This window comes from Macaca nemestrina, chromosome 20, assembly GCF_043159975.1.
Source record: "Macaca nemestrina isolate mMacNem1 chromosome 20, mMacNem.hap1, whole genome shotgun sequence".
Lineage (NCBI taxonomy): Eukaryota > Metazoa > Chordata > Mammalia > Primates > Cercopithecidae > Macaca > Macaca nemestrina.
Window position 1 is genome coordinate 51,440,121 of NC_092144.1, and position 24,438 is coordinate 51,464,558.

General features: G+C 55.0%; 1 protein-coding gene across 7 annotated transcripts in view; it reads right to left on the minus strand.

The window, feature by feature from the left end:
- Positions 1 to 24,438, minus strand: part of LOC105495263 (ETS2 repressor factor) — a 25,817-nt gene continuing 1,379 nt past the window's right edge. Inside the window, exons 1-4 of one of the 7 annotated variants that reach the window (XM_011764556.3) lie at positions 7,578 to 7,648; positions 2,759 to 2,993; positions 2,256 to 2,371; positions 1 to 2,167 (exon numbers count right to left, since the gene is read on the minus strand). In XM_011764556.3, coding sequence (XP_011762858.1) covers positions 894 to 2,167; positions 2,256 to 2,371; positions 2,759 to 2,790 — 1,422 coding nt within the window. In that variant the 5' untranslated portion in view covers positions 2,791 to 2,993; positions 7,578 to 7,648 and the 3' untranslated portion in view covers positions 1 to 893. Of the gene's footprint in view, positions 2,168 to 2,255; positions 2,372 to 2,758; positions 2,994 to 4,544; positions 5,872 to 5,909; positions 6,033 to 6,317; positions 6,514 to 7,011; positions 7,111 to 7,451; positions 7,649 to 24,438 lie in introns of those variants that run through there. The other 6 variants (XM_011764554.2, XM_011764557.3, XM_011764555.3 and 3 more) reach the window with 6 other exon arrangements.

Genomic DNA, 24,438 nt, shown 5'->3' on the forward strand with positions numbered 1-24,438 from the left:
CAAAGGTCCAAAGTTTTATTGTTTTGAATACATTCTCCAGCGGCCCCTCTACTACCCCCACCCTCAGTCCCTAATACAGAATAAGGCTTGACCACAGCCCCCCACCCCACTCCAGAGGCCCCAGCTGGGAGGCAGAGGAGGCTTCCAGTTTGGTTTCAGGGTACCCCCTTCCCATCCCCCCACCCGCCTGCCCATGGGCCAGTCCTAGGAGCAGCTGGGGGTGAAGGGGTTGGACCGGTGCTGGGGTGGGGAGTGGGAGAGGGATAGCAGGCACTTGTAGAGATCTGTGGCCCATGGGCGGCACCCCTCACCCTCCTCCGCCCCCCACCCCCCAACACATGGAATTTTTGGTTCATTATAAAATTGTCCCTCCCTCCCCTGCTGTGACCTTGTGGGGTATGAGAAACCTAGGCACTCATGGCCCCCTGGAGGGGCAGGGCAGGCAGGGCTGGGGCTGAGAAGGGCTGGGAGTGGGGCAGAGTGGGTGGGCCAGAGGGGTACAAGAGGCAGAGAACAGGGAGGAAGACAAGGCTTTACTTCCTAAGCGATTGTAATAAAAAAGTTCCTGGGTGTTAAGGCCAAAGCCTCAATTCAAATATAAATTCCCCAGAATGGAGGTGGCCCCCTTAACTTCCCCCTCCCTCCCCGCTACCACCACTTTGCCCAGAGCTTAGAAACCCACAGAGACAGGGAACAGCCCCTAGCCCTGGGCACCCACCCACCCCCACCATTTAAAAAAAAGAAATTAAAGTTTTATACAAAATGTGGGGAGGGGAAAGGGAGGAGGCAGGGAAGAGACAAGAGAGCTGCCCTCACCTCCAGGGCACAGGGGGCTTAAGGCAGCAAAAGAAGCATGGGGGGTGGGGGGCACACGGGTCCCCTGCCCACAGCCCTCAGGAGTCTCGGTGCTCCAGGGAGAGCTGGGCCGTGGCATGCTGGAGGTCAGAGCTCACCCGCCTTGGGGTGAGGGGCCCCCCGGCCTCCCCAGGCCCCTCCCCACGCACCTTCTTGTCCTCGCCCTCATCCTCAAAGCCCCCAGCGGGGCCCCCACCCCCTTCCAGGCGACAGTCTTCACTCCAGCGCCGCTTAAAGCGTAGCTTGAGGGGCATGCACTGGGATGCCCCGGGTGCCTCACCGGGCTCAGGCTTGGGGGGTGCAGGTGGGGCACGGGGTGTCTTGAACACCTCCCCGTCTTCCTCATCCTCATCACTGATGTCAGTCACCTCCACCTCCTCTGACTCGCCTTCCGAGATGGGCTCCACCTTGATCTGTGGTGGTGGGGGCGGTGGGGCTAGCGCCCCTGCCCCCTCGGCCAGCCCGCCTGCGCTGCCACCGCTCTGGTCAGCACCAGCTGGGCCCTTCTCCCCAGCTGCCCGCTGCCGGCGTCCAAGTGGGGGTGGCTGGAGCTTAAATTTGAATGGGGAGGAAGAAGAAGAAGAGGATGACGACGCCGAGGAGGGGACCGGTGGGGTCTCGGGTGCCATGGGCGGCAGCGGGCACTTGTCAGGGCGCTGGGGCTGGGGCACCACCAGCCCGGGGTAGTGCAGGAAGGCGCGGGGGCTGAGGTGGTAGTTGTAGACGCTTTGGGTGTGGGCCTGCAGGTACCGTTTCATGTCCTCGGGGCTGAAGGAGAAGTGGGAGCCTCCCCCTGAGCCGCTGGGCCCCCCGCCACCACTGGGGTACATCGGGCTCAACGTGGGCGAGGGAGTGTAGGCCAGGTGGGTGGGCGTCATGGGCAGAGCCGGGGAGAGCTGAGGGGGCAGCAGGGATCCAGGCCCAGCCAGAGGTGACACAGGGAAGGGGCTGAGGGGTTCAGGGCCACCCCGAGGCCGGGGATAGACACGGAAGACACCAGGGTCATGGGGCAGGCGGGCCAGCGGGGGCCCTCGGAAGGCACCCAGATCTGGAGGGCCAGGTGGTCGGGCCCGGGGATCCTCTCCCAGCGGTTCCTCCAGCTCTGATGTGCCATCACTACAGTCACTGACTGAACCTCGGCCCAGGCGGCGGGCCACCACAGCAGAAAAGAGGGAGGATGAGGATGAAGAGCAGGCCGGTGGTGAGCGGGGGTCCTCGGTGGGGGACAGCACCTCGGAGGGCGTCGAGGGAGGGAAGCGGAAGTGGCTACCGCCCGACGGCACTGGCGGGGCACTCTGGGGCACCGCACCCCCTGGCGGAAGGGAGACAGTGTCAAGGCCCCTGGCCTAGCCTGAAGGGGCACACAGACCCCCTCCACACCAACCATCCCCGGTACTCACCAGCCAACCCCACATCAATGAAAGGGTAATTGACCAGCACCAGTTTGTTGAAATTGAACTTGTAGGTGAACCGTTTCCCCTTAGTCTTGTGCAGAATGCGCTTGTTATAGTAATAGCTGTGGGTACAGAAATGCCATTGGGAGGGTCAGGTATGTGGGATCCAGGTCTAGACTCCACACCTTAACACGCACTTAGGTGTGGCTCCCAAAGGCCAACTGAGGAACGTGGGCCACAGAAGACAAATCAAGCGCCCAGAGAGTGGGTACCAGCTCTCTCCTCACATGTAAGGCAAGACTAGAGGATCCACTGGTGACCGTATTCTCTCCTCAAGATACTTCTGCGTTACCAAGGGGCTCAGGGAAGGGCTGGGAGTGGCCCAAGGTCACACAGCTAGGATTTGGCAAAGCCAGGGGTCAGACCCAATGCTTGTTCCCACAGGCAAGGGGCTGTGCAACGGGTGGGGACAGTCCACATGTGCTCAGGGGTCCCCAGCCCGTCCTCACCGCAGGGCCCGGCTCAGCTTGTCGTAATTCATCTGGGGCTTGCACTTGCGGACGCCCCACAGCCGGGCCACCTCATCAGGGTCTTTGATGACGAATTCCCCGTAGTCCCCCTGCCAGGCGATGACGCCCTGGTACTCCTCCTTTCGTAGCAGCTCCAAGATAAAGTGCCACAGCTGGATCTGCCTCGAGCCAGGGGACGACTCTGGCTTGTAGGCCCAATCCGGGAAGGCAAACCCTGGGGATAGGAGGCAGGGAGTGGCCTGGGGTCAGGATGCCAAGTCCAGGGCTCTGGGTCCCATCCCAGGGTCCACCTCTGCCCTGCCTTCAACATAGGGAAATCTGTCTCACCTCAGTCAAGACCTGATTTAAGAGAAGACAGTGTGTGTCTGTCTGTCTGCATGTGAGGGGCTAGACAGGAGCTGGGGGGAGGGGAAGCTGGAGCCTGCTCCAGCGACACCGGGAGAAACAGGAAACCGTCGGCGGTGGGTCCCGGGGCCAGTGCCAGGGGGCCAGGCACCAAGCCAGGCTGGCGGGCAGGGCTGCCAGTGGGGGAGGGGCAGGAAGGGGCACACGTGGCCAGCCGGGTTGGGGTACACCCCCGCCAGCTTACCCCCACTCCCATTCACAGCCAGTTACACCACCCCAGCTACTCAGATCTCCTCCTCAGGAACATGCCCTGTCTCCACCGAAGACCCAACAGAGCCCCTACTCCCACCCCAGGACCTGAGAGGAAGATTTTTTTTTTTTTTTTTCTTAAAAGGACCAGGAGGGGTGGGGTGACTGGTTGCCGATGAGGTCAGCGCTTGCACACACAGAGGCTTCTGTCTTCCCTGGAGAGTGAAACCCAGACTGTCTGAGAGGCGCCCCCAAGCCCTGGACCCTCTGAGCTACACTGCCCTCCCCAGACCCAGGCATCCAGGCCCCACCTGGCTGGAGGGCCCAGCCCAGGCCTGGAGCTTGAGCAGGCACCCTGGAGCTGTCACCCTCTTCCCACTTCTGCCTTCTCATCCTCAGCTCCTTCCCTGCCCACCTGCCTGCCCGCCCCCAGCATTAACCTTGGGTAGAGGTTGGTGGTGGGCTGGCTGGTCTCTGGAGGGGGTGGGCAGCCTGGGGTGGGGGGTGGGGGGGCTGCGGTTGTTGTCATTTCCCAAACCCCCGGGTAATCAGGGGCCATCAATAATTCAGCACCAGGCAGCCGGTAATGGAGGGGTGGGAGGAGGGAAAGGGGAGGAAAGGAAGGACGGGGGAGGCAGGGCAGGGGCCCTGGTGCCACTAGAGAGAGAAGGCCAAGGTGGCTGGCTAGAGATGGGCGGCTCCCAAATCCAGTCAGGCTGCAGGGGTCAATCCGCCTCCCTTGGCCCCAGCTCAAGCAGGTACCAACAAGACCTCCGGGCAACACATCCACCCTCAAAGACTCCACCCAAGTCTGGAATCCAACAAGGGATTCTTCCCCTTGGGAACCCAGGGAATCAGTAGTTCCTGCTCCCACAGGGACCACCCCCTCCAAATCCAGAGCTCACTGTCCCTCACAGGGACCCAGGCCCCCAACTCCCGCCCAGACTGGGCTGCAGTACCACATAATCCCCGAAGTCCCTGTCCCATTCGGATATATCCCAGCCTTCCACCAGCCCCTCAGGGTGCCAGGGATATGACCTCCGGCTGTTCACACACCAGTACCAACAGCCCCAGTTCCATTTAAAAGTGACAGCCTTTGACAACCCCTTCCAGGGACCCCAGAGCCCCATCGCTCTCTTGGGAATCTAGGTGTTCACCCCATTATCCTCACCCTTCTAGAGAGTCCAGATCACAAGGTCTCCTGCAAGGCCCAGGATCCTTTGGAACCCAGGTGACCAAGCCACCAGCTTCATGGACCCTCACATCCCCTCCAAAAAGCTCCCGGTCCTTCTCAGGGCACGAAGCTCCATGCTACTTCCACCTCAGCCCCAATTTGGCTCTAGACCCAGAAGGGGGGCTGAAGCCCCTGAGACATCAATCTGGGGGTGGGGGATGTACTGACTTCCACCCTCCCCCCAAAATTAAAGCCACCCTTCCCAGCCCACCCGCCCCAGCCTCCGTGTCCCGGTAACCAGGCAACGTGTGTGCAGCGACAGTCCTGGGAGCGGGGGAGCAGGAGGCTAAAAATAAACTTTGCAGAAGAGAGGGAGTGAAAGAGACTACACGCAACACAAAGGGAACTCGGAAAGGAGGTGGGGGGGCTCTGGAAAGGCCTCAAGCCGCATTCTGGGAGCTGTCCCAGGCCCCCTTGTTAAACCCCTTCCCTGAGCAACCCCTCCTCCAGGGCCTGGACCCTGGCTCCCACTTCTGGCAGGGACCCGTCCCCACTCCCAGGCCCACCCCAACGACGGCTTTCCTCATCGGACACAGCATACATGAGGGCCTGTTCCCGGCTGTGGTGGGGAGAATGAAGAGGGGGTGACGTCAGGGTGTCTCAATGGGGCTCTGTTCCCCAGGCCTTGGAGCCAGGAGCCAGGCACGGGCAAGGGGAGCATGTGTGAGTGTGCTGTGTATGCGTCCACGTGCTTAAAACAGGGAAACACCAGACCTGCATGGAGGAAGCGTGGGGGTGCGGAACCTCTGGAACATGGGGGCCAGTGAGGCAGGGAGAGCTGGCACATGGAGAGAGGGGTTCAGGAAACTGCGAGACAGGGTGCAGAAGTGGCAGCAGACAGACAGCAAGGGCTGGGATGGCGAGGTCCCAGAAGCACACCTGGGTCCTACAGAGGTAGGGCAGGGATTCTCCCAGACAAACTATGCAAGCCTGGGGGGACGAAACTCCCAGGCACCCCCCAACCTCACGTGACGGCCCAAACTTTTTTTAAGGGGGTCGGAAGGGAGGAGTGGTGGTAGAGGAAGAACACGCCGGCCTCCTGGGGGGCCCCACCACCTCCCCCACTCCAGGCGGCCCTCTATGGCGCCAGAGCCGGGAAGAAAACAGGAAGTGGGAAACAGCCACGGCAGAGGAGAGAGGGGCCGGGATGGAGGATTGGATGGAGGGGTGCGGAGCGGCAGGCTAGGAGGCAGACGGGAAAGATGCACCGATCGGAGACCATTCCAGGCCTCCCGCCCCTCCCCTCCCCCAGCTGGAGAACCCACACACTGTTCGGCCCCCAGACAGGGTTGGGGAAGCGACCTGCGGGTCCTATCAGGCCAAGGCCGGTAGCAGGCAAGGAAGATGAGGCGAGGTTGTCTGGGCGCCTCGGCCGCCTTCTCGGGCGAGGGGAGGCTCCTGCTGCCCCCAGGGCCCAGCGGCCCGGGAGCTAGTGGAAGCCGGGGCAGTGTGTGGGACGCACGTGACTGACCCTACCGCACTCCGCACCCCGGCCCCACCCCCAGGGCCCCTCCTCTGTCCGGGTCCCAATCCTCAGGCGCCGGAGCCCAGCTCGGAGCCCTTTAAGATTAAGCCGCCCCCACCCGCCGAGCAGGGGGATGGGGATGGGAATGGGGTGGGAATGGGGTGGGGATGGGATGGGGTGGGGTGGGGATGAGGTGGGGTGGGGATGGGGTGGGGTGGGGTGGGTGGGCCGGTCGGGGCACACACCCGCACACAGGAGCCCGAGCCGCCGCCGCCGCCGCCGCCGCCGCCGGGGGAAGGAAACAAGTTTGAACAGCGGCGCCCGGCCCCCTTCCCCCTCCCCCGTCCCCGCCCCGGGCCGGATTCCGACGGGGTAGACGGGCAGGGGGCGGCTGGGACCCCTCCCCCTGCGCGCTTGGGCGCAAAGTCCAGCCCGCGCGAGCCCGGGGGCGGCGGGGGAGGGGAGGGGGAAAAGTCCGAGTGGGAGGGGGGTTAATCCCGCTGCCCCCCGCCCGCCGGCCGAGGGGGAGGGGAACCTTGGCCCCTTAAGGAGGAGCAAGTTGGCGGGGAAGAGAAGGGCGGAGGGAAGAGACGGCCCGCTGAAAGAGAAGAGGTGGATCCGGGAGGGGGGGCGAGGGGGGAGTCTCTGCGTCTCCCCCCACCTTCCCCACCCTGCTCAACCCCGGGCCCCCGGTGGCGCGGGAGGAGGGTACCCAGGTCTCCCCGGAGCCACCTTAAAGCCGCGCGTTCTAAGGTCGGAAACAAAAAGTTCCTTTTTCGAACGTTCGGGCTGCGCTTTGGAACTTTGCGACTCGGCGAGGGCGGGGGAGCGAGGAGCCGACAGAGGCGGGCGGGGGAGGGGCGGCGCAGCCCGGACCCCGAGTCCCGGGCTCCCCACTCACGCCCTCCTCCTAGAGGCCATCCCGTATCCCCCGCTAACCTGGTGCAGGGCACGCGCCGCCGTGAAGGTCACCAACCGGACCGCGCAGCGCAGAACCAGGGATAGCGGGCCCGGTGGACGAACCCCCCCGCCCCGCACACGTCCCGGCCCCCAGAGTGCAACGTGACAAGAGCGGAGGGGAAGGACCCCGCCACCCCCGTGATCCCGGGAGTGGGGAGAGCCCGGCCTGCGGGGTCCCGGTACGGATACAGAACCAAGACCCGCAGCACCCACACTACTCCGCCCGGAGCTAGGAATCGGGGGTCCCAGGCAGCAACCCCGCTCGCGCCACGAGAAGCAACAGGTCTCGAGTGCTTGAGGGGTCCCCCAGAACTGGGGATCACTTGGGCTCCCCCGGACCCCTTCAGCCCCCCCAAAGTTTCTCCGTTCGGTTTCCCGGGGCAACAAGTCTCCCCCACACGTGCTGCCCCCGCCCCCACCTGTGTCCGCCGGGGTCTTCATGCTGGGGGGCCCGGGGCGAAGCGCCCCGACTCCGGGCCGCGGCTCCCGGCGCCCGCGCTGCCCCGTCCCGTCCCGCGCCCGTCGGGCCGCCCTTGCCGCCTCACCCGGCCTCGCCTCTCAGAGCCTCTCCCCTCCCCGCCGCCGCCTCCCGGGTTAATATCGCACTCCGGGGCCGGGACGCCCACGCCCCCCGGCCGGCGACGTCACCGCCGCGTCGCCATGGAGACACTGCGCCCGCCCCCTCCCCGCGCACTCACACACACGCTCGCCGGCGCGCAGCCACTGAGGACCGGCCGGCTCCGGGCTTAAAGGGGCCGCGCGGCGGGGGAGGGAGGAAGGAGGGGGCGGGGGTGGAATGGGGTCCCGCGGGTCATGACCGTAGTCCGAGGCTCCGAGTCTGCAGATAACTTAAATCCTCCGCACTCGCTACCTGCTGCCCCTCCTCCTCTTCTGCCCGCTGCGGGCTCCAGAGTTTCTTTTGGGAGCCTGTATGGGAAAACGGGGGGCCCTTCCGAGGAAGCGGGGGGTCAGAAACTTTTGTGGGGAGGGGGCAGAATCTTCTCTGCAGAGGGACGGGGTCAGGACCTTAGAGGATGATCAAGACGACGGCATTACCAGCTTGGTTTTACCCAGCCCCCCAACCCTGAGCCTGAATGGGGGCAGCTGTCCAGGGGTGGGGTGGAATGGGTGGGATGCATTTCCCAGCATCGGAAATGGGGAGGCGACTGTGCCCTCCGCTCCTGTAGGGATGGGGTCTTGGCCTTCCTGATAGCCCTAGTCCAGCTGGGGAGGAAGTGACCAGAGAGAATGCATTTGGAAGCCCCCACCACCACCGTCCCCAGGCTGCAGCTGTCCCGGGGACAGGGCTGGCGCCGGAGGTCCCCCCACCTCCACTACTAGGACCGGGGGTTCCGGAGGCGAGGCCAGGATACGAGGGGGCGACCAAAGTCTGAACAAATGTGCTCCCAAGGGGCACTGAGGGTCGCCAGGAGAGAGGAAGACAGGGCTTAAGATCGAAAGCCAGAGCGTAGGGAAGTGTTAAGTCTCCGTTCTCTGCCTCAGCCGGGAGGGAAGGATGAAGCCTGAGGCTCTGGGAAACAGGAAATCACAGTGCAGATCTGATGGAGCCCAGGAGCCGGCAGCAGGGTAGAGGCCAAATAGAAGCAATATTCACAGGCATAGCCTGGAAACAGGGTCTCAAAAAAGATTCTGAGGTTCCAAAGAAGGGCGTATGGGTGGCGGGCGGGAGTTGGGGGGGCTGGGTGGGGGACAAATCCAGAAGATGGGCGGGGAGACACATAAAAGTCACAGACAGGGAAGGCCTGCGGAGCTCAGGCTCCCGGTACCTAGGGCTTCAATCCCAGCCTCCTCGCTTGCGGGGTACCTAGTCCGCCTTAGACAGGTTCCTCACTGGTGCCTCAAAAAAAAAAATCTCAGGCCTCCTCCTTGGGGAGACCAAGGGCTCCAGGGAAGCTTTCCCCCACAACCCCCGGGGAATTATGTAACCTTGCCTACGGACAGTACAGCTCCCCCACGGATATTGTAACCCTCTGGGAGCGGTGTGGTCCAGCAATAATAATCATCATCATTGTTCGAATAACAGCTCCCAAATTCCGAGTGTTCATCATGTGCCAGGCACCGGGCCAGGCATTGTCAGGGGCATCTTCTCATTTAATCCTCACAAAATCCCAACGAGGGGAATTACTGTTGTTATCCCCATTTACAGATAAAGTGATGCTCTCTGAGGGAAAATCAGTCCACTAAATCTTACAGCCAGGAAGTATTGGAACTGAGATTCGAACCCAGATCTAACCAATTCTAAATCACCACACTTACCATTTACCATTATGCTTTATTACCTCTTTTACTACCCCCTTCAAAAAAAAAAGGCAGATTTTCAAAGATATTACATCAGGGCCCGGTAATCCTAGCACTTTGGGAGCCAAGGTGGGAGTTGGCTGACTTCAGGTCAGGAGTTCCAGACCAGCCTGGCCAACATGGTGAAACCCCATCTCTGCTAAAAATACAGAAATTTCCCAAGCATGATCGCGCGGCTATAATCCCGGCTACTCAGGAGGCTGACGAAGGAGAATCACTTGAACCCAAGAGGCGGAGGCTGTAGTAAACCGAGATCGCTCCACTGCACTCCCCCTGGGGCAACAGCAAAACTCCGTCTAAAAATGAATAGGCTGGGCGCGGTGGCTCACGCCTGTAATCCCAGCACTTGGGGAGGCCGAGGCGGTCGGATCACAAGGTCAGGAGATGGAGACCATCATGGCTAACACAGTGAAACCTAAAACCGTCTCTACTAAAAATATAGAAAATTAGCCGGGCGCGGTGGCAGGCGCCTGTAGTCCCTTCTACTTGGGAGGCTGAGGCAGGAGAATGGCGTGAAACCGGGAGGCGGAGCCTGCAGTGAGCCGAGATCGCGCCACTGCACTCCAGCCTGGGCGACAGAGCGAGACTCCGTCTGAAAAAAAATAAAAATAAAATAAAATAAACAAATAAATAAAAAGGTCAGGCGCGGTGGCTCACGCCTGTAATCTCAGCACTTTGGGAGGCTGACGCGGGTGGATCACCTGAGGACAGTAGTTGGAGACCAGCCTGACCAACCTGGAGAAACCCCATCTCTACTAAAAATACAAAAAATTAGCCGGGCGTGGTGGCGCATGTCTGTAATCCCAGCTACTCGGGAGGCTGAGGTAGAATCGCTTGAACCCGGGAGGCAGGGGTTGCAGTGAGCAGAGATCGCGCCATTGCACTGGAGCCTGGACAATGAGAGCAAAATTCAGTTTCAAAAAAAAAAAAAAAAAAAAGATAACACATCAGTAACAAACCCAGTGACCCCTACCCTCCCACCACCAAGACAGAGATCTGATTTACACCCAACCTTTGCTACTTCTTGTCTCTGACAGGGCAAGTGAACTCAGTTAGTTCACCTCTTTTTTTTTTTTTTTTTTGAGATGGGGGTCTCACTGTATTGCCCAGGCTGGATTGCAGTGGCACAATCATGGCTCACTAAAGCCTCAACTTCCCTACCTCAAGCAATCCCCCCACTTCAGCTACCTGAGTAGCTGGGACTACAGATACATGCTACCATGCCCGGTTACTTTTTTTTTTTTTCTTTTTGAGATGGAGTTTTGCTCTTGTCACCCAGGCTGTAAATGCAATGGCACGATCTCGGCTCGGCTCACTGCAACCTCTGCCTCCCCAGTTCAAGCTATTCTCCTATCTCAGCCTCCTGAGTAGCTGGAATTACAGGCACCCACCACCATGCCCAGCTAATTTTTTTTTTTTTTTTTTTTTTTTTTTTTTTGAGACAATTTTGCTCTTGTTGACCAGGCTGGAGTGCAATGGCACCATCTCGGCTCACCGCAACCTCCATCTTCCGGGTTCAAGCGATTCTCCTGCCTCAGGATTATCCTACTCTCCTGCCTCCTGAGTAGCTGGGATTACAGGCTTGCGCCACCACGCCCAGCTAATTTTTTTTTTTTTTTTTTTTTTTTTTTTTTTTTTGAGACGGAGTCTCTCTCTGTCGCCCAGGCTGGAGTGCAGTGGCCAGATCTCAGCTCACTGCAAGCTCCGCCTCCCGGATTTACACCATTCTCCTGCCTCAGCCTCCCGAGTAGCTGGGACTACAGGCGCCCGCCACCTCGCCCGGCTAGTTTTTTGTGTTTTTTAGTAGAGACGGGGTTTCACCGTGTTAGCCAGGATGGTCTCGATCTCCTGACCTCGTGATCCACCCGTCTCGGCCTCCCAAAGTGCTGGGATTACAGGCTTGAGCCACCGCGCCCAGCCTAATTTTGTATTTTTAGTAGAGACGGGGTTTCTCCATGTTGGTCAGGCTGGTCTTGAACTCCTGACCTCAGCTGATCCACCCGCATCGGCCTCCCAAAGTGCTGGGATTACAGGCGTGAGCCACCGCGCCTGGCCTTTTTATTTATTTATTTTTTCTTTTTTTGTTTTTGAGCACTTTGGGAGGCCAAAGCGGGCAGATCACGAAGTCAGGAGATCGAGACCATCCTGGCTAACACAGTGAAACCCCGTCTCTACTAAAAATACAAAAAAATTTGCTGGGCGTGGTGGGGGGCGCCTATAGTCCCAGCTACTCAGGAGGATGAGGCAGGAGAATCATTTGAAACCCGGAGGCGGAGGTTGCAGTGAGACAAGATCATGCCATTGCACCCCAGCCTGAGTGACAGGGCAACACTCCGTCTTAAAAATATATATATAGAAAGAAAAATCAGAGATGTGACATATGCAATAAATACTGTTAATAATTATTAGCAGAGTGAACTCTATGCCCCATGGATAACAAAAGCACTCTACCCTACAGACTCCAACTGTAACAACAGTTAGAGTAAACAACAATAAACAAGCTGGTTGCAGTTCGTGTCTGACACATGTAATCCCAGCACTTTGGGAGGCTGAAGCAGGAGAATTTCATGAGGCCAGGAATTCGAGACCAGCCTGGGCAACATGGTGAGACTGTCTCTACAAAAAAATTTATTTATTTATTTATTTATTTATTTATTTATTTATTTGAGATGGAGTCTCCCTCTGTTGCCCAGGATGCAGTGCAGTTGCAGGATCTCAGCTCACTGCAACCTCTCCCTCCTGGGTTCAAGCAATTCTCCTGCCTCATCCTCTCCAGTAGCCTGGATTACAGGCATGTGCCACCACACCCGGCTGATTTTGTATTTTTAGTAGAGACGGGATTTCTCCATGTTGGCCAGGCTGGTCTCGAACTCCTGACCTCAGGTGATCTGCCCACCTCAGCCTCCCAAAGAGCTGGGATTACAGGCATGAGCCACCAAGCCTGGCTGAGAGGATGGTTCTTATTGACAGATCTGTGTCCGTGATGTCCAAAGGGCAGCCCAGGCTTGTGTTTTCTTTTCCTTTTTTCTAATTTATATTTTAAGTTCTGGGATACATGTGCGGGACGTGCAGGTTTGTTACATAGGTAAACGTGTACCATGGTAGTTTACTGCACCTATCAACCCATCACCTAGGTATTAAGGGACCTTTTCTCTTAAAAATAAAATAAAAAAAAAAAAATAAAGCATACAGCATTGAGTGTGAAACTGTGTATTAATGTCATAATCCCACTCTGACCCAGATGGATGGCTCAAACTCACTGTTTCTATGAAACACAATCACGGATGATCAGCATGCCTCATGGGAGAATCTGAATGATCCGCAGAGAGTGAAAGTCCCTCGTGAAAATGTCGCCTGGGCCTCATAAGTTTGGTGGTTTGTGCAAACGTGTCCCTGGATATTGTAACCTTTCAGTGGTCTATGTGACTCCAATAGCTTTATCAACACTGATACCCACTCCCAGAGATGGTAGAGATGGTGAAACATTGGCCAGGTGCGGTGGCTCACGTCTGTAATCCCAGCACTTTGGGAGGTTGAGGTGGGCTGGTGGATCACCTGAAGTCAGGAGTTCAAGACCAGCCTGGCCAACATGGTGAAACCCATCTCTACTAAAAGTACAAAAATTAGCTGGACATGGTATCGGGTGCCTATAATCTCAGCTACTCAGGAGGCTGAGGCAGGAGAATCACCTGAACCCAGGAGGCAGATGTTGCAGTAAGCCAAGATTGTGTTACAGGCGCACACCACCACACCCGGCTAATTTTTTTTATTTTTTTTATTTTTAGTAGAGACAGTGTTTCATCATGTTGGCCAGGCTGGTCTCAAACTCCTGACCTCAGGTAACCACCCTCTTTGACCTCCTGAAGTGCTGGGATTACAGGTGTGAGCCACCACACCCAGCACTCTCTTTTTTTTTTTTTTTTTTTTTTTGAGACAGAGTCTGGCTCTGTTGCCCAGGCTGGATGGAGTGCAGTGGCGCCATCTCAGATCACTGCAAGCTCTGCCTCCTGGGTTCACGCCATTCTCCTGCCTCAGCCTGCTAAGTAGCTGGGACTACAGGTGCCTGCCACCACGCCCAGTTAATTTTTTGTATTTTTAATAGAGATGGGGTTTCACCGTGTTAACCAGGATGGTCTCAATCTCCTGACCTCATGATCTGCCCTACTGGCCTGAGCCACCGCGCCCAGCTTTTTTTCTTGAGGTGGAATTTTGCTCTTGTCACCCAGGCTGGAGTGCAGTGGCACGATCTCCGCTCACTGCCACCTCCGCCTCTTGGGTTCAAGCAATTCTCCCACCTCAGTCTCCCAAGTAGCTAGGATTATAGGCACTCGCTACTACACCTGGCTGAAAAACCTGTTTCTTTTTTTTCCCCCTGAGACAAAGTCTTGCTCTGTCGCCCAGAGCTGGAGTACAATGGCGCCATCTTGGCTCACTGCAATCACCACCTCCCGGGTTCAAGCGATTCTTCTGCCTCAGCCTCCCGAGTACCTGGGATTACAGGTACCCGCCACCACGCCTGGCTAATTATTGTGTTTTTAGTAGAGACGGGGTTTCACCATGTTGGCCAGGCTGGTCTTGAACTCCTGACTTTGTGATCCGCCTACCTCGGCCTCCCAAAGTGCTGGGATTATAGGCATGAGCCATCGCCATGAGCCATTGCACCCAGCCAAAACCCTGTTTCTTTTTTTTTTTTTTTTTTTTTTTTTTGAGACGGAGTCTCGCTGTGTCTCCCAGGCTGGAGTGCAGTGGCGCGATCTCGGCTCACTGCAAGCTCCGCCCCCTGGGTTCACGCCATTCTCCTGACTCAGCCTCCCAAGTAGCTGGGACTACAGGCGCCCACTACCACGCCCGGCTAATTTTTTTGTATTTTTAGTAGAGACGGGGTTTCACCGTGTTAGCCAGGATAGTCTCGATCTCCTGACCTCGTGATCCACCCGCCTCGGCCTCCCAAAGTGCTGGGATTACAGGCTTGAGCCACCGCGCCCGGCCCAAAACCCTGTTTCTTAAGAAAAAAAACTATTGTGATGCCAGGGATTGAGTCCAATCTCTCCCCCTCTGCAAAACCCTGTTGCAGTGTTCTCTATCAAAACAAACAAAAATTTTAAAAATGAATAGTATGACTCATCTCATGTTATAGACAACCATAAACAGTGTGACCACCTCTAAACAGAATGTCACCCCCTTAGAGTACCATCTTTCGCATCTCCCTGACCGGAGATGCTGAAGTCACCAGGGATCAGATCTCTCTTTTCTCCTCTGTCTAGACTCGTTCCCTTGATAACCTCCACCAGTCCCATGGTGGATATGCCATCCCTATGGTGATTACACCCACATTCATTTATTTATTTACTTGTTTATCTCTCTCTTCTCTCCTTCTCTGTGTGTGTGTGTGTGTGTGTGTGTGTGTGTCTCTAATCTCTCTCTTTCTTTTTTATTTTTCTTTCTTGACAGGGTCTTACTCTGTTGTCCAGCTGGAGTGCAGTGGCGTGATCACAGCTCACAGCGGACTTGACATCCTCGGTCTCAGGTGATCCTCCCACCTCAGCTTCCTGAGCAGCTGAGACTACAGCTGTGCACCACCACACCTGGCTAATTTTTGTATCTTTTTGGAGAGATGGGGATCTTACTATGTTGGCCAGACTGGTCTTGAACTCCTAAGATCAAGTGATGCTCCCACCTCAGCCTCCCAATAGTGTTGGGATTACAGCTGTGACACAGCCTCCGCCCACATTTGTATCTCAGTCTTGTCTCTCCCCTGAACTCCAATCTGGCACATCCAACGACTTCATCAGTGTGTCTATTTGAATTTCTCAAGCTTTCCAAATCAAAAATGGTCTTCCTGAACTCCCCCCAGCTGCCCCCACAGGCTTCCCCATCTCAGGAAATTGCAATTCCATTTTGCTGGCTGCTCAGGCTGAATACCCTGGAGTCATCCTTGCCCCTTTTCTCTCATCTGATATCCAATCTGAAGGGAATTTCCACCAGCTCTACCTTTGACTATTCCAGAATCAGCTACTTTTTTTTTTTTTTTTCCTTTTTTTGAGATAGGGTTTGGCTCTGTTGCCCAGGCTGGAGTGCAGTGACGCCATCTCGGCTCACTGCAAACTCCGCCTGTCAGGCTCAAGCCTCCTCCTACCTCAGCCTCCCAAGTAACTGGGACCAAGTCACATGCTACCACTCCTGGCTAATTTTTTTTTTTTTTTTTTTTTTTCAGAGACGGAGTCTTGCTCTGTTGCCCAGGCTGGAGTGCAATGGCGCGATCTCAGCTCACTGCAACCTCTGCCTCCCGGGTCCAAGGGATTCTCCTGCCTCAGCCTCTCGTGTAGCTGGGACTACAGGCACCCGCCACCATGCCCAACTAATTTTTGTATTTTTAGTAGAGATGGGGTTCCACCATTTTGGCCAGGCTGGTCTCAAACACCTGACCTTGTGACCTGCCTGCCTCAGGCTCCCAAAGTGCTGGGATTACAGGCGTGAGCCACTGTGCCCGGCCACTCCCAGCTAATTTTTTTTTTTTTTTTTTTTTGAGACAGAGTCTCGCTGTGTCGCCCAGGCTGGAGTGCAGTGGCGCGATCTCGGCTCACTGCAAGCTCCGCCTCCCGGGTTCACACCATTCTCCTGCCTCAGCCTCCGAGTAGCTGGGACTACAGGCGCCCGCCACCACGCCCAGCTAGTTTTTTGTATTTTTAGTAGAGACGGGGTTTCACCGTGTTAGCCAGGATGGTCTCGATCTCCTGACCTCGTGATCCACCCGCCTCGGCCTCCCAAAGTGCTGGGATTACAGGCTTGAGCCACCGCGCCCAGCATTTTTTTTTTTTTTTTTTTTCTTGTCGAGACAGGGTTTCGCTGTGTTGCTCAGGCTGATATCAAACTTCTGGACTCAAGTGATCCTCCCACCTTGGCCTCCGAAAGTGCTGGGATTACAAGCAGGAGACACTGTATCCAGCTTATTTATTTATTTATTTATATTTTTTTGAGACAGAGTTTTGTTCTTGTTGCCCAGGCTGGAGTGCAGTGGCGCAATCTCAGCTCACTGCAACCTCTGCCTCCCAGATTCAAGCAATTCTCCTGCCTCAGCCTCCTAAGTAGCTGGGATTACAGGTCAGGCTGGTCTGAAACTCCTGACCTCAAGTGATCCAAGCGCCTCAGCCTCCCAAAGTGTTGGAATTACAGGCGTGAACCACTGAGCCGAGCTGGATTCAGTCTACATTTTTCACTGCCTTATCACCAGTGCTTAGACCAGTGAGTGTCATAGAATAGGTTTGTGGGCCGGGTGCGGTGGCTCAAGCCTGTAATCCCAGCACTTTGGGAGGCCGAGACGGGCGGATCACGAGGTCAGGAGATCGAGACCATCCTGGCTAACACGGTGAAACCCCGTCTCTACTAAAAAATACAAAAAACTAGCCGGGCGAGGTGGCGGGCGCCTGTAGTCCCAGCTACTCGGGAGTCTGAGGCAGGAGAACGGGCGTGAACCCGGGAGGCGGAGCTTGCAGTGAGCTGAGATCTGGCCACTGCACTCCAGCCTGGGCGACAGAGCGGGACTCCGTCTCAAAAAAAAAAAAAAAAAAAAAAAAAAAAAAAAAAAAAAGAATAGGTTTGTAATATTGGCTGGGCAGGGTGGCTCATGTCTATAATCCCAGCACTTTGGGAGGCCGAGGCGGACGGATCACGAGGTCAGGAGATGGAGACCATCCTGACTAACACGGTGAAACCCCATCTCTACTGAAAATACAAAAAATTAGCTGGGCGTGGTGGCATGCACCTTAGTCCCAGCTACTCTGGAGGCTAAGGCAGGAGAATTGATTGATCCCAGGAGGCAGATGTTGCAGTGGACCCAGATCACGCCACTGCACTCCAGTCCGGGCAACAGAGCGAGACTCCAGTGCAGTGGCGTAATCTCAGTTCACTGCAAGCTCTGCCTCCCAGGTTCACGCTATTCTCCTGCCTCAGCCTCCTGAGTAGCTGGGACTACAGGCACCCGCCACCATGCCTGGCTAATTTTTTGTAGTTTTAGTAGAGACGGGGTTTCACCATGTTAGCCAGGATGGTCTCGATCTCCTGCCCTTGTGATCCACCCACCTCGGCCTCCCAAAATTCTGGGATTACAGGCGTGAGCCACTGCACCTGGCCCAGAGTTACACTCTTGTCGCCCCCAGCTGGAGTGCAATGGCACGATCGCAACTCACTACAACCTCCGCCTCTCCGGTTCAAGCGATTCTCCTGCCCCAGCCTCCCTAGTAACTGGGATTACAGGCGCCTGCCACCATGCCTGGCTAACTTTTGTGTTTTTAGTAGAGACGGGGTTTCACCACGTTGGGCAGGTTAGTCTCGAACTCCTGACCGCCGGTAATTCACACACCTCGGCCTCCCAAAGTGCTGGGATTACGGGAGTGAGCCACAGCTCCCGACCTTTTTAAAAATATATTTCTAGTGGAAATGGGGTTTCACCATGTTGGCAAGGCTGGTTTTGAACTCCTAACCTCAAGTGATCTGCCTATGTGGGCCTCCCAAAGTGCTGAGATTACAGGTGTGAGAGCTACAGCACCCCACGTGGTATGTCAGTTTCATCAGGTCATGGATGAGGTAATTATTTCCCATACACAGGTAGAAACTCCATGTTCTGTTGAAGCCCTCTGGGCCATGGCTCACACCTGTTTATTCCCACCACTTTGGGAGGCCAAGGCGGGAGAATGGCTGGAACTCAGGAATTCAAGATCAGCCTGGGCAATGTAGTGAGACCTGGTCCCTAAAAGAAAAAACAAAAACAGGCTGAGCCCGGTGGCTCACGCCTGTAATCCCAGCACTTTGGGAGGCCAAGGTGGGCGGATGACGAGGTCAGAAGATCGGGACCATCCTGGCTAACATGATGAAACCCCATCTCTACTAAAAATACAAAAAAAAAAAAAAAAAATTAGCCGGGTGTGGTGGCGGGTGCCTGTAGTCCCAGATATTCAGGAGGCTGAAGCAGGAGAATGGCATGAACCCGGGAGGCCGAGGTTGCAGTGAGCCGAGATGGCACCACTGCATTGCAGCCTGGGCAACAGAGCAAGACCCCGTCTCAAAACAAAACAAAACAAAACAAAAAAACCAAAACCAAACAAACAAATATTAAAAAGAAAAACAAAAAGAAACCCTCTGGACCTTTGTAACCTTCATAAAATTCCATGAACCGCCCCCACCAACAGTCTTAGTTCTTTTTTTTTTTTTTTTTTTTTTTTTTTTGAGGCGGAGTCTTCACTCTGTCGCCCAGGCTGGAGTGCAGTGGCACCATCTCGGCTCACTGCAAGCTCCGCCTCCTGGGTTCGCGCCATTCTCCTGCCTCAGCCTCCCGAGTAGCTGGGACTACAGGCGCCTGCCACCACGCCCAGCTAGTTTTTTGTATTTTTAGTAGAGACGGGGTTTCACCGTGTTAGCCAGGATGGTCTCGATCTCCTGACCTCGTGATCCGCCCGCCTCGGCCTCCCAAAGTGCAGGGATTACAGGCGTGAGCCACCGCGCCCGGCCCAGTCTTAGTTCTTCTATAAAAAGTTACCTGGCTGGGCATTGTGGCTCAGGCCTGTAATCTCGGCACTTTGGGAGGCCGAGGTGGGCGGATCACAAGGTCAGGAGTTCGAGACCAGCCTGCCCAAGATGGTGAAACCCCATCTCTACTAAAAAAAAAAAAAAAGGCAGGTGTGGTGGCTCACACCTGTAATCCCAGCACTTTGGGAGGCCAAAGGAGGCGGATCACGAGGTCAGGAGATGGAGACCATCCTGGCTAACACAGTGAAACCTCGTCTCTACTAAAAATACGAAAAAATTAGCCAGGCATGGTGACGGGCGCCTGTAGTCCCAGCTACTTGGGAGGCTGAGGCAGGAGAATGGCGTGAATCTGGGAGGTGGAGCTTGCAGTGAGCCGAGATCGTGCCACTGCACTCCAGCCTGTGTGACAGAGCAAGACTAAGTCTCAAAAAAAAAAAAAAAAAATTAATAAAAATAAATAAATAAATAAATACAAAAATTAGCTGGGTGTGGTGATGCATGTCTGTATTCCCACCTGCTCAGGAGGATGAGGCAGGAGAATCGCTTGAACCTGGGAGGTGGAGGTTGCAGTAAGCCGAGAAGCCCTGTCTCAGAGAAGAAAAAAAAAAAAAAAAGTTACCAATAGCAGCCAGCCATAGTGGCTCACACCTGTAATCCCAGCACTTTGGGTGGCTGAGGCAGGTGGATCGCTTGAGTCCAGGAGTTTGAGACCAGCCAGGGCAACATAGGGAGACCATCTCTACTAAAAATGATAATTAGCCAGGCATGGTGGTGCATGCCTGTAGTCCCAGCTCCTCAGGAGGCTGAGGTGAGAGGATCACTTAGGCCCAGGAGGCAGAGGCTGCAGTCAGCTTAGATCACGCCACTGTACTCCAACCTGGGCAACAGACTAAGACTCTGTCTCAAAAGAAAAAACAAAAAATGGCCGGGTGCGATGGCTCATGCCTATAATCCCTGCACTTTAGGAGGCCGAGGCGAGCAGATCAACTGAGGTTGGGAGTTTGAGACCAGCCTGACCAACATGGAGAAACTCTGTCTCTACTAAAAATATAAAATTAGCTAGGGGTGGTGGCGCATGCCTGTAATCCCAGCCACTCAGGAGGCTGAGGCAGGAGAATTGCTTACCCGGCAGGTAGAGGTTGTGGTAAGCAGAGATCGTGCCATTGCACTCCAGCCTGGGCATCAAGAGCGACAATCCATCTCAAAAGAGCCAAAACAAAAAAAATTTATCCAGTATCCCTTCTATACACACAGAGATTAAAACACTATGACTTGGCTGGTCGCGGAGGCTCATGCCTGTAATCCCACCACTTTGGGAGGCCAAGGCAGGCGGATCACGAGGTCAGGAGATCGAGACCATCCTGGCTAACATGGTGAAACCCCGTCTCTATTAAAAATACAAAAAAGTAGCCGGGTATGGTGGCGGGCACCTGTAGTCCCAGCTACTCAGAAGGCTGAGGCAGGAGAATGGCGTGAACCTGGGAGCTGGAGCGTGCAGTGAGCCAAGATTGCGCCACTGCACTTCAGCCTGGGAGTCAGAGTGAGACTCTGTCTCAAAAAAAAAAAGAAAATTTGCTGGCCGTGGTGGCAAGTGCCTGTAGTCCCAGCTACTTGAGAGGCTGAAACAGGAGAATTGCTTGAACCCAGGAGGCGGAGGCTGCAGTGAGCCAAGATTGAACCAGGGCACTCCAGCCTGGGCAACAGGGCAAGACTATGTCTCAAAAAAGAAAAAAAAAAAAAAAAAAACCCAGCTGTGTGTGGTGGCTCACACCTGTAATCCCAGCACTTTGGGAGGCAGATCATGAGGTCAAGAGATTGAGACCATGTGGTCAACGTGGTGAAACCCTGTTCTACTAAAAATACAAAAATTGGCCGGGCGCGGTGGCTCAAGCCTGTAATCCCAGCACTTTGGGAGGCCGAGACGGGCGGATCACGAGGTCGGGAGATCGAGACCATCCTGGCTAACAAGGTGAAACCCCATCTCAACTAAAAAATACAAAAAATAACTAGCCGGGCGAGGTGGCGGGCGCCTGTAGTCCCAGCTACTCGGGAGGCTGAGGCAGGAGAATGGCATAAACCCGGGAGGCGGAGCTTGCAGTGAGCTGAGATCCGGCCACTGCATCCCAGCCTGGGCGACAGAGCGAGACTCCCTCTCAAAAAAAAAAAAAAAAAAAAAATACAAAAATTAGCTGGACATCATGGTGTGCCCCTGTAGTCTCAGCTACTCAAAAGAAATAAGTAAATAAACTAAAGTTCTGCGGTCCGGGTACGGTGGCTCACGCCTGTAATCCTAGCACTTTGGGAGGCCGAGGCAGGTGGATCATGACGTCGGGAGATCGAGACCATCCTGGCTAACATGGTAAAATTCCATCTCTACTAAAAATACAAAAAAGTAGCCGGGCATGGTGGCAGGCACCTGTAGTCCCAGCTACTCGGGAGGCTGAGGCAGGAGAATGGTGTGAACCCAGGAGGCGGAGTTTGCAGTGAGCCGAGATCGCGCCACTGCACTCCAGCCTGGGTGACAGCAAGACTCTGTCTCAAAAAAAAAAAAGTCCTGTGGTTTACTGCTTAAGATTATTTTATTAGGCCGGGCGCGGTGGCTCAAGCCTGTAATCCCAGCACTTTGGGAGGCCGAGGCGGGCGGATCACAAGGTCAGGAGATCGAGACCACAGTGAAACCCCGTCTCTACTAAAAATACAAAAAATTAGCCGGGCGCGGTGGCGGGCGCCTGTAGTCCCAGCTACTCAGGAGGCTGAGGCAGGAGAATGGCGGGAACCCGGGAGGCGGAGCTTGCAGTGAGCCGAGATCGCGCCACTGCACTCCAGCCTGGGCAACAGCGTGAGACTCCGTCTCAAAAAAAAAAAAAAAAAAAAAAAAAAAAAAAAAAAAAAAGATTATTTTATTATCCCTTTTTACAAGGGTGGAAATCAAGACACAGAGAGGTTAAGTAACTTTCCCAACATCACACAGCTGGGAAAAAGCCCAACTGGGATTTTACCCTAAGCAGTCTGGCTAAGCCTGTGCTATCCTGCCTTCTGTAGCATCACCCCTTACCCAGCATGACAGTGTAATTTCAATTAACTGTGTAACTAAGTTAACTATGGTTTATGTAATTCTCCCAGGGGCAGGGTGCAGCTCCCTGTGCACACTTTTCCTCAATGACCAGGGAAACAGGCCTTGGACAGTGTGAATTCCCATTTCCAGGTTTCCTTCATGTATTTATTATGCATGGTATAACTCTTTTTTTCTTTTTTTTTTTTTTCTCTTTTTTGAGTCTGAGTCTCACTTTGTTGCCCAGGCTGGAGCAGTGGTGCAATCTCACTTCACTGTAATCTCTAGCTCCTGGGTTCAAGACATTCTCCTGCCTCAGCCTCCTGAGTAGCAGGGATTACAGATGCGTGCCACCATGCCTGGTTAATTTTTGAATTTTTTTTTTTTTTTTTTTTTTTGAGACGGAGTCTCGCTCTGCCGCCCAAGTTGGAGTACAGTGGTGCAATCTCAGCTCACTGCAATCTCTGCCTCCTGGGTTCAATTGATTCTCCTGCCTTAGCCTCCCAAGTAGCTGGGACTACAGGCGCATGCCACCACACCCGGCTAATTTTTTGTATTTTTAGTAGAGATGGGGTTTCTTTTTTTTTTTTTTGAGACAGAGTCTCACTCTGTCGCCCAGGCTGGAGTGCAGTGGCCGGATCTCAGCTCACTGCAAGCTCCGCCTCCCGGGTTCACGCCATTCTCCTGCCTCAGCCTCCCAAGTAGCTGGGACTACAGGCGCCCGCCACCTCGCCCGGCTAGTTTTTTGTATTTTTTTAGTAGAGACGGGGTTTCACCGTGTTAGCCAGGATGGTCTCGATCTCCCGACCTCGTGATCCGCCCGTCTCGGCCTCCCAAAGTGCTGGGATTACAGGCTTGAGCCACCGCGCCCGGCCTGAGATGGGGTTTCATCGTGTTAGCCAGGATGGTCTCGATCTCCTGACCTCACAATCTGCCTGCCTTGGCCTCCTAAAGTGCTGGGTGGGAGTACAGGCATGCACCACCGCGCCTGGCCTGCATTTTTACTTTTTGGAGACAGAGTCTTGTTCTGTTGCTCAGGCTGGAATGCAATGGCACAATCTCAGCTCACTGCCACCTCTGTCTCCTGGGCTCAACCGTTTCTCTTGCCTCTGCCTCCTGAGTAGTTGGGATTACAGGCACCCATCACCATGCCTGGCTAATTTTTGTGGTATTTTTAGTAGAGACGGGGTTTTACCATGTTGGCCAGGCTGGTCTCAAACTCCTGATCTCAGGTGATCCACCCACCTTGGCCTTCCAAAGTGCTGGGAGTACAGGCGTGAGCCATCACACCCAGCCGAATTTTTGTATTTTTAGTAGAGATGGGGTTTCACCATGTTGGCCAGGCTGGTCTTGAACCCCTGACCTCAAGTGATCTGCCTTCTCAGCATCCCAACATGGTATAACTCTTGTAAGCAGTGGGGATCCCTACACGGACATTATAAATTTACCACAGCCAGAGAAAAGCCGTTCAACTGACAGTCGAGACCTCCTTTCACTGCAGCAGGTTCCCTAGGCCAAGTTCCCTCATGCAGAATTCCCTCATGCAGAGTACACACCTCTCTGCTAAAAGTCTAATTCTCCCTCACACCTGATGCAAACCGACTGTGGAACACGAAACCCTACCTTAATCAATAAAAATCTCCCCCAAACATAATGTAAGCTCCCATGGGCAATGTGAACTCCTGCCCCTTATGAGCTTCCCCGCAGACAGTGTAATCTCTTCATATCCATGACAAAGTTAACACAGACAGGGCACATCTCCATGCATGGAGAACTTTCTGTGGCTGCTGTGAACCCCCTTTGTGATACCATGAACCACTCCCCATGGGGCTCCCTACAAAGACAGTGAGCACTCTCTTGAGTGCAAATTTCCCCCAGATTCAGCATCTACCCAATGTGCACAATATAAACTGCTTTGTCAAACCTCCCTCAACTCCGGGTCCACCCAATATGGAAGGATGAATTGTCCTTTAGGATTACATTAAACGCTAGACGCAGTGGCTTATTCCTATAATCCCAGCACTTCAGGAGGCCAAGATGGAAGGATGGCTTGAGGCTAGAAATTGGAGACCAGCCTAGACAACATAGTGAGACTCCATCTCTACAAAAAAAAAAAAAAAAAAAAAAATTAGCAGGGCATGGTGGTACATGCCTGTGGTCCCAGCTACTCAGGAGGCTGAGGCAGGAGGATTGCTTGAACCCAGGCATTCAAGGTTGCAGTGAGCTATGATGCTGCCACTGCACTCCAGCCTGGGCGACAGAGTGAGACCCTGTCTGAAAAAAAATAAAAAATAAATAAAATTAGGCCGGGCACAGTGGCTCACGCCTGTAAACAGCACTTTGGGAGGCTGAGGTGGGCGAGTCATGAGGTCAGGAGTTCAAGACCAGCTTGACCAAAATGGTGAAACCCCTTCTCTACTAGAAATACAAAAATTAGCGGGGCGTGGTGGCGCGCGCCTGTAATCCCGGCTACTCAGGAGGCTAAGGCATGAGAATCGCTTGAACCCAGGAGG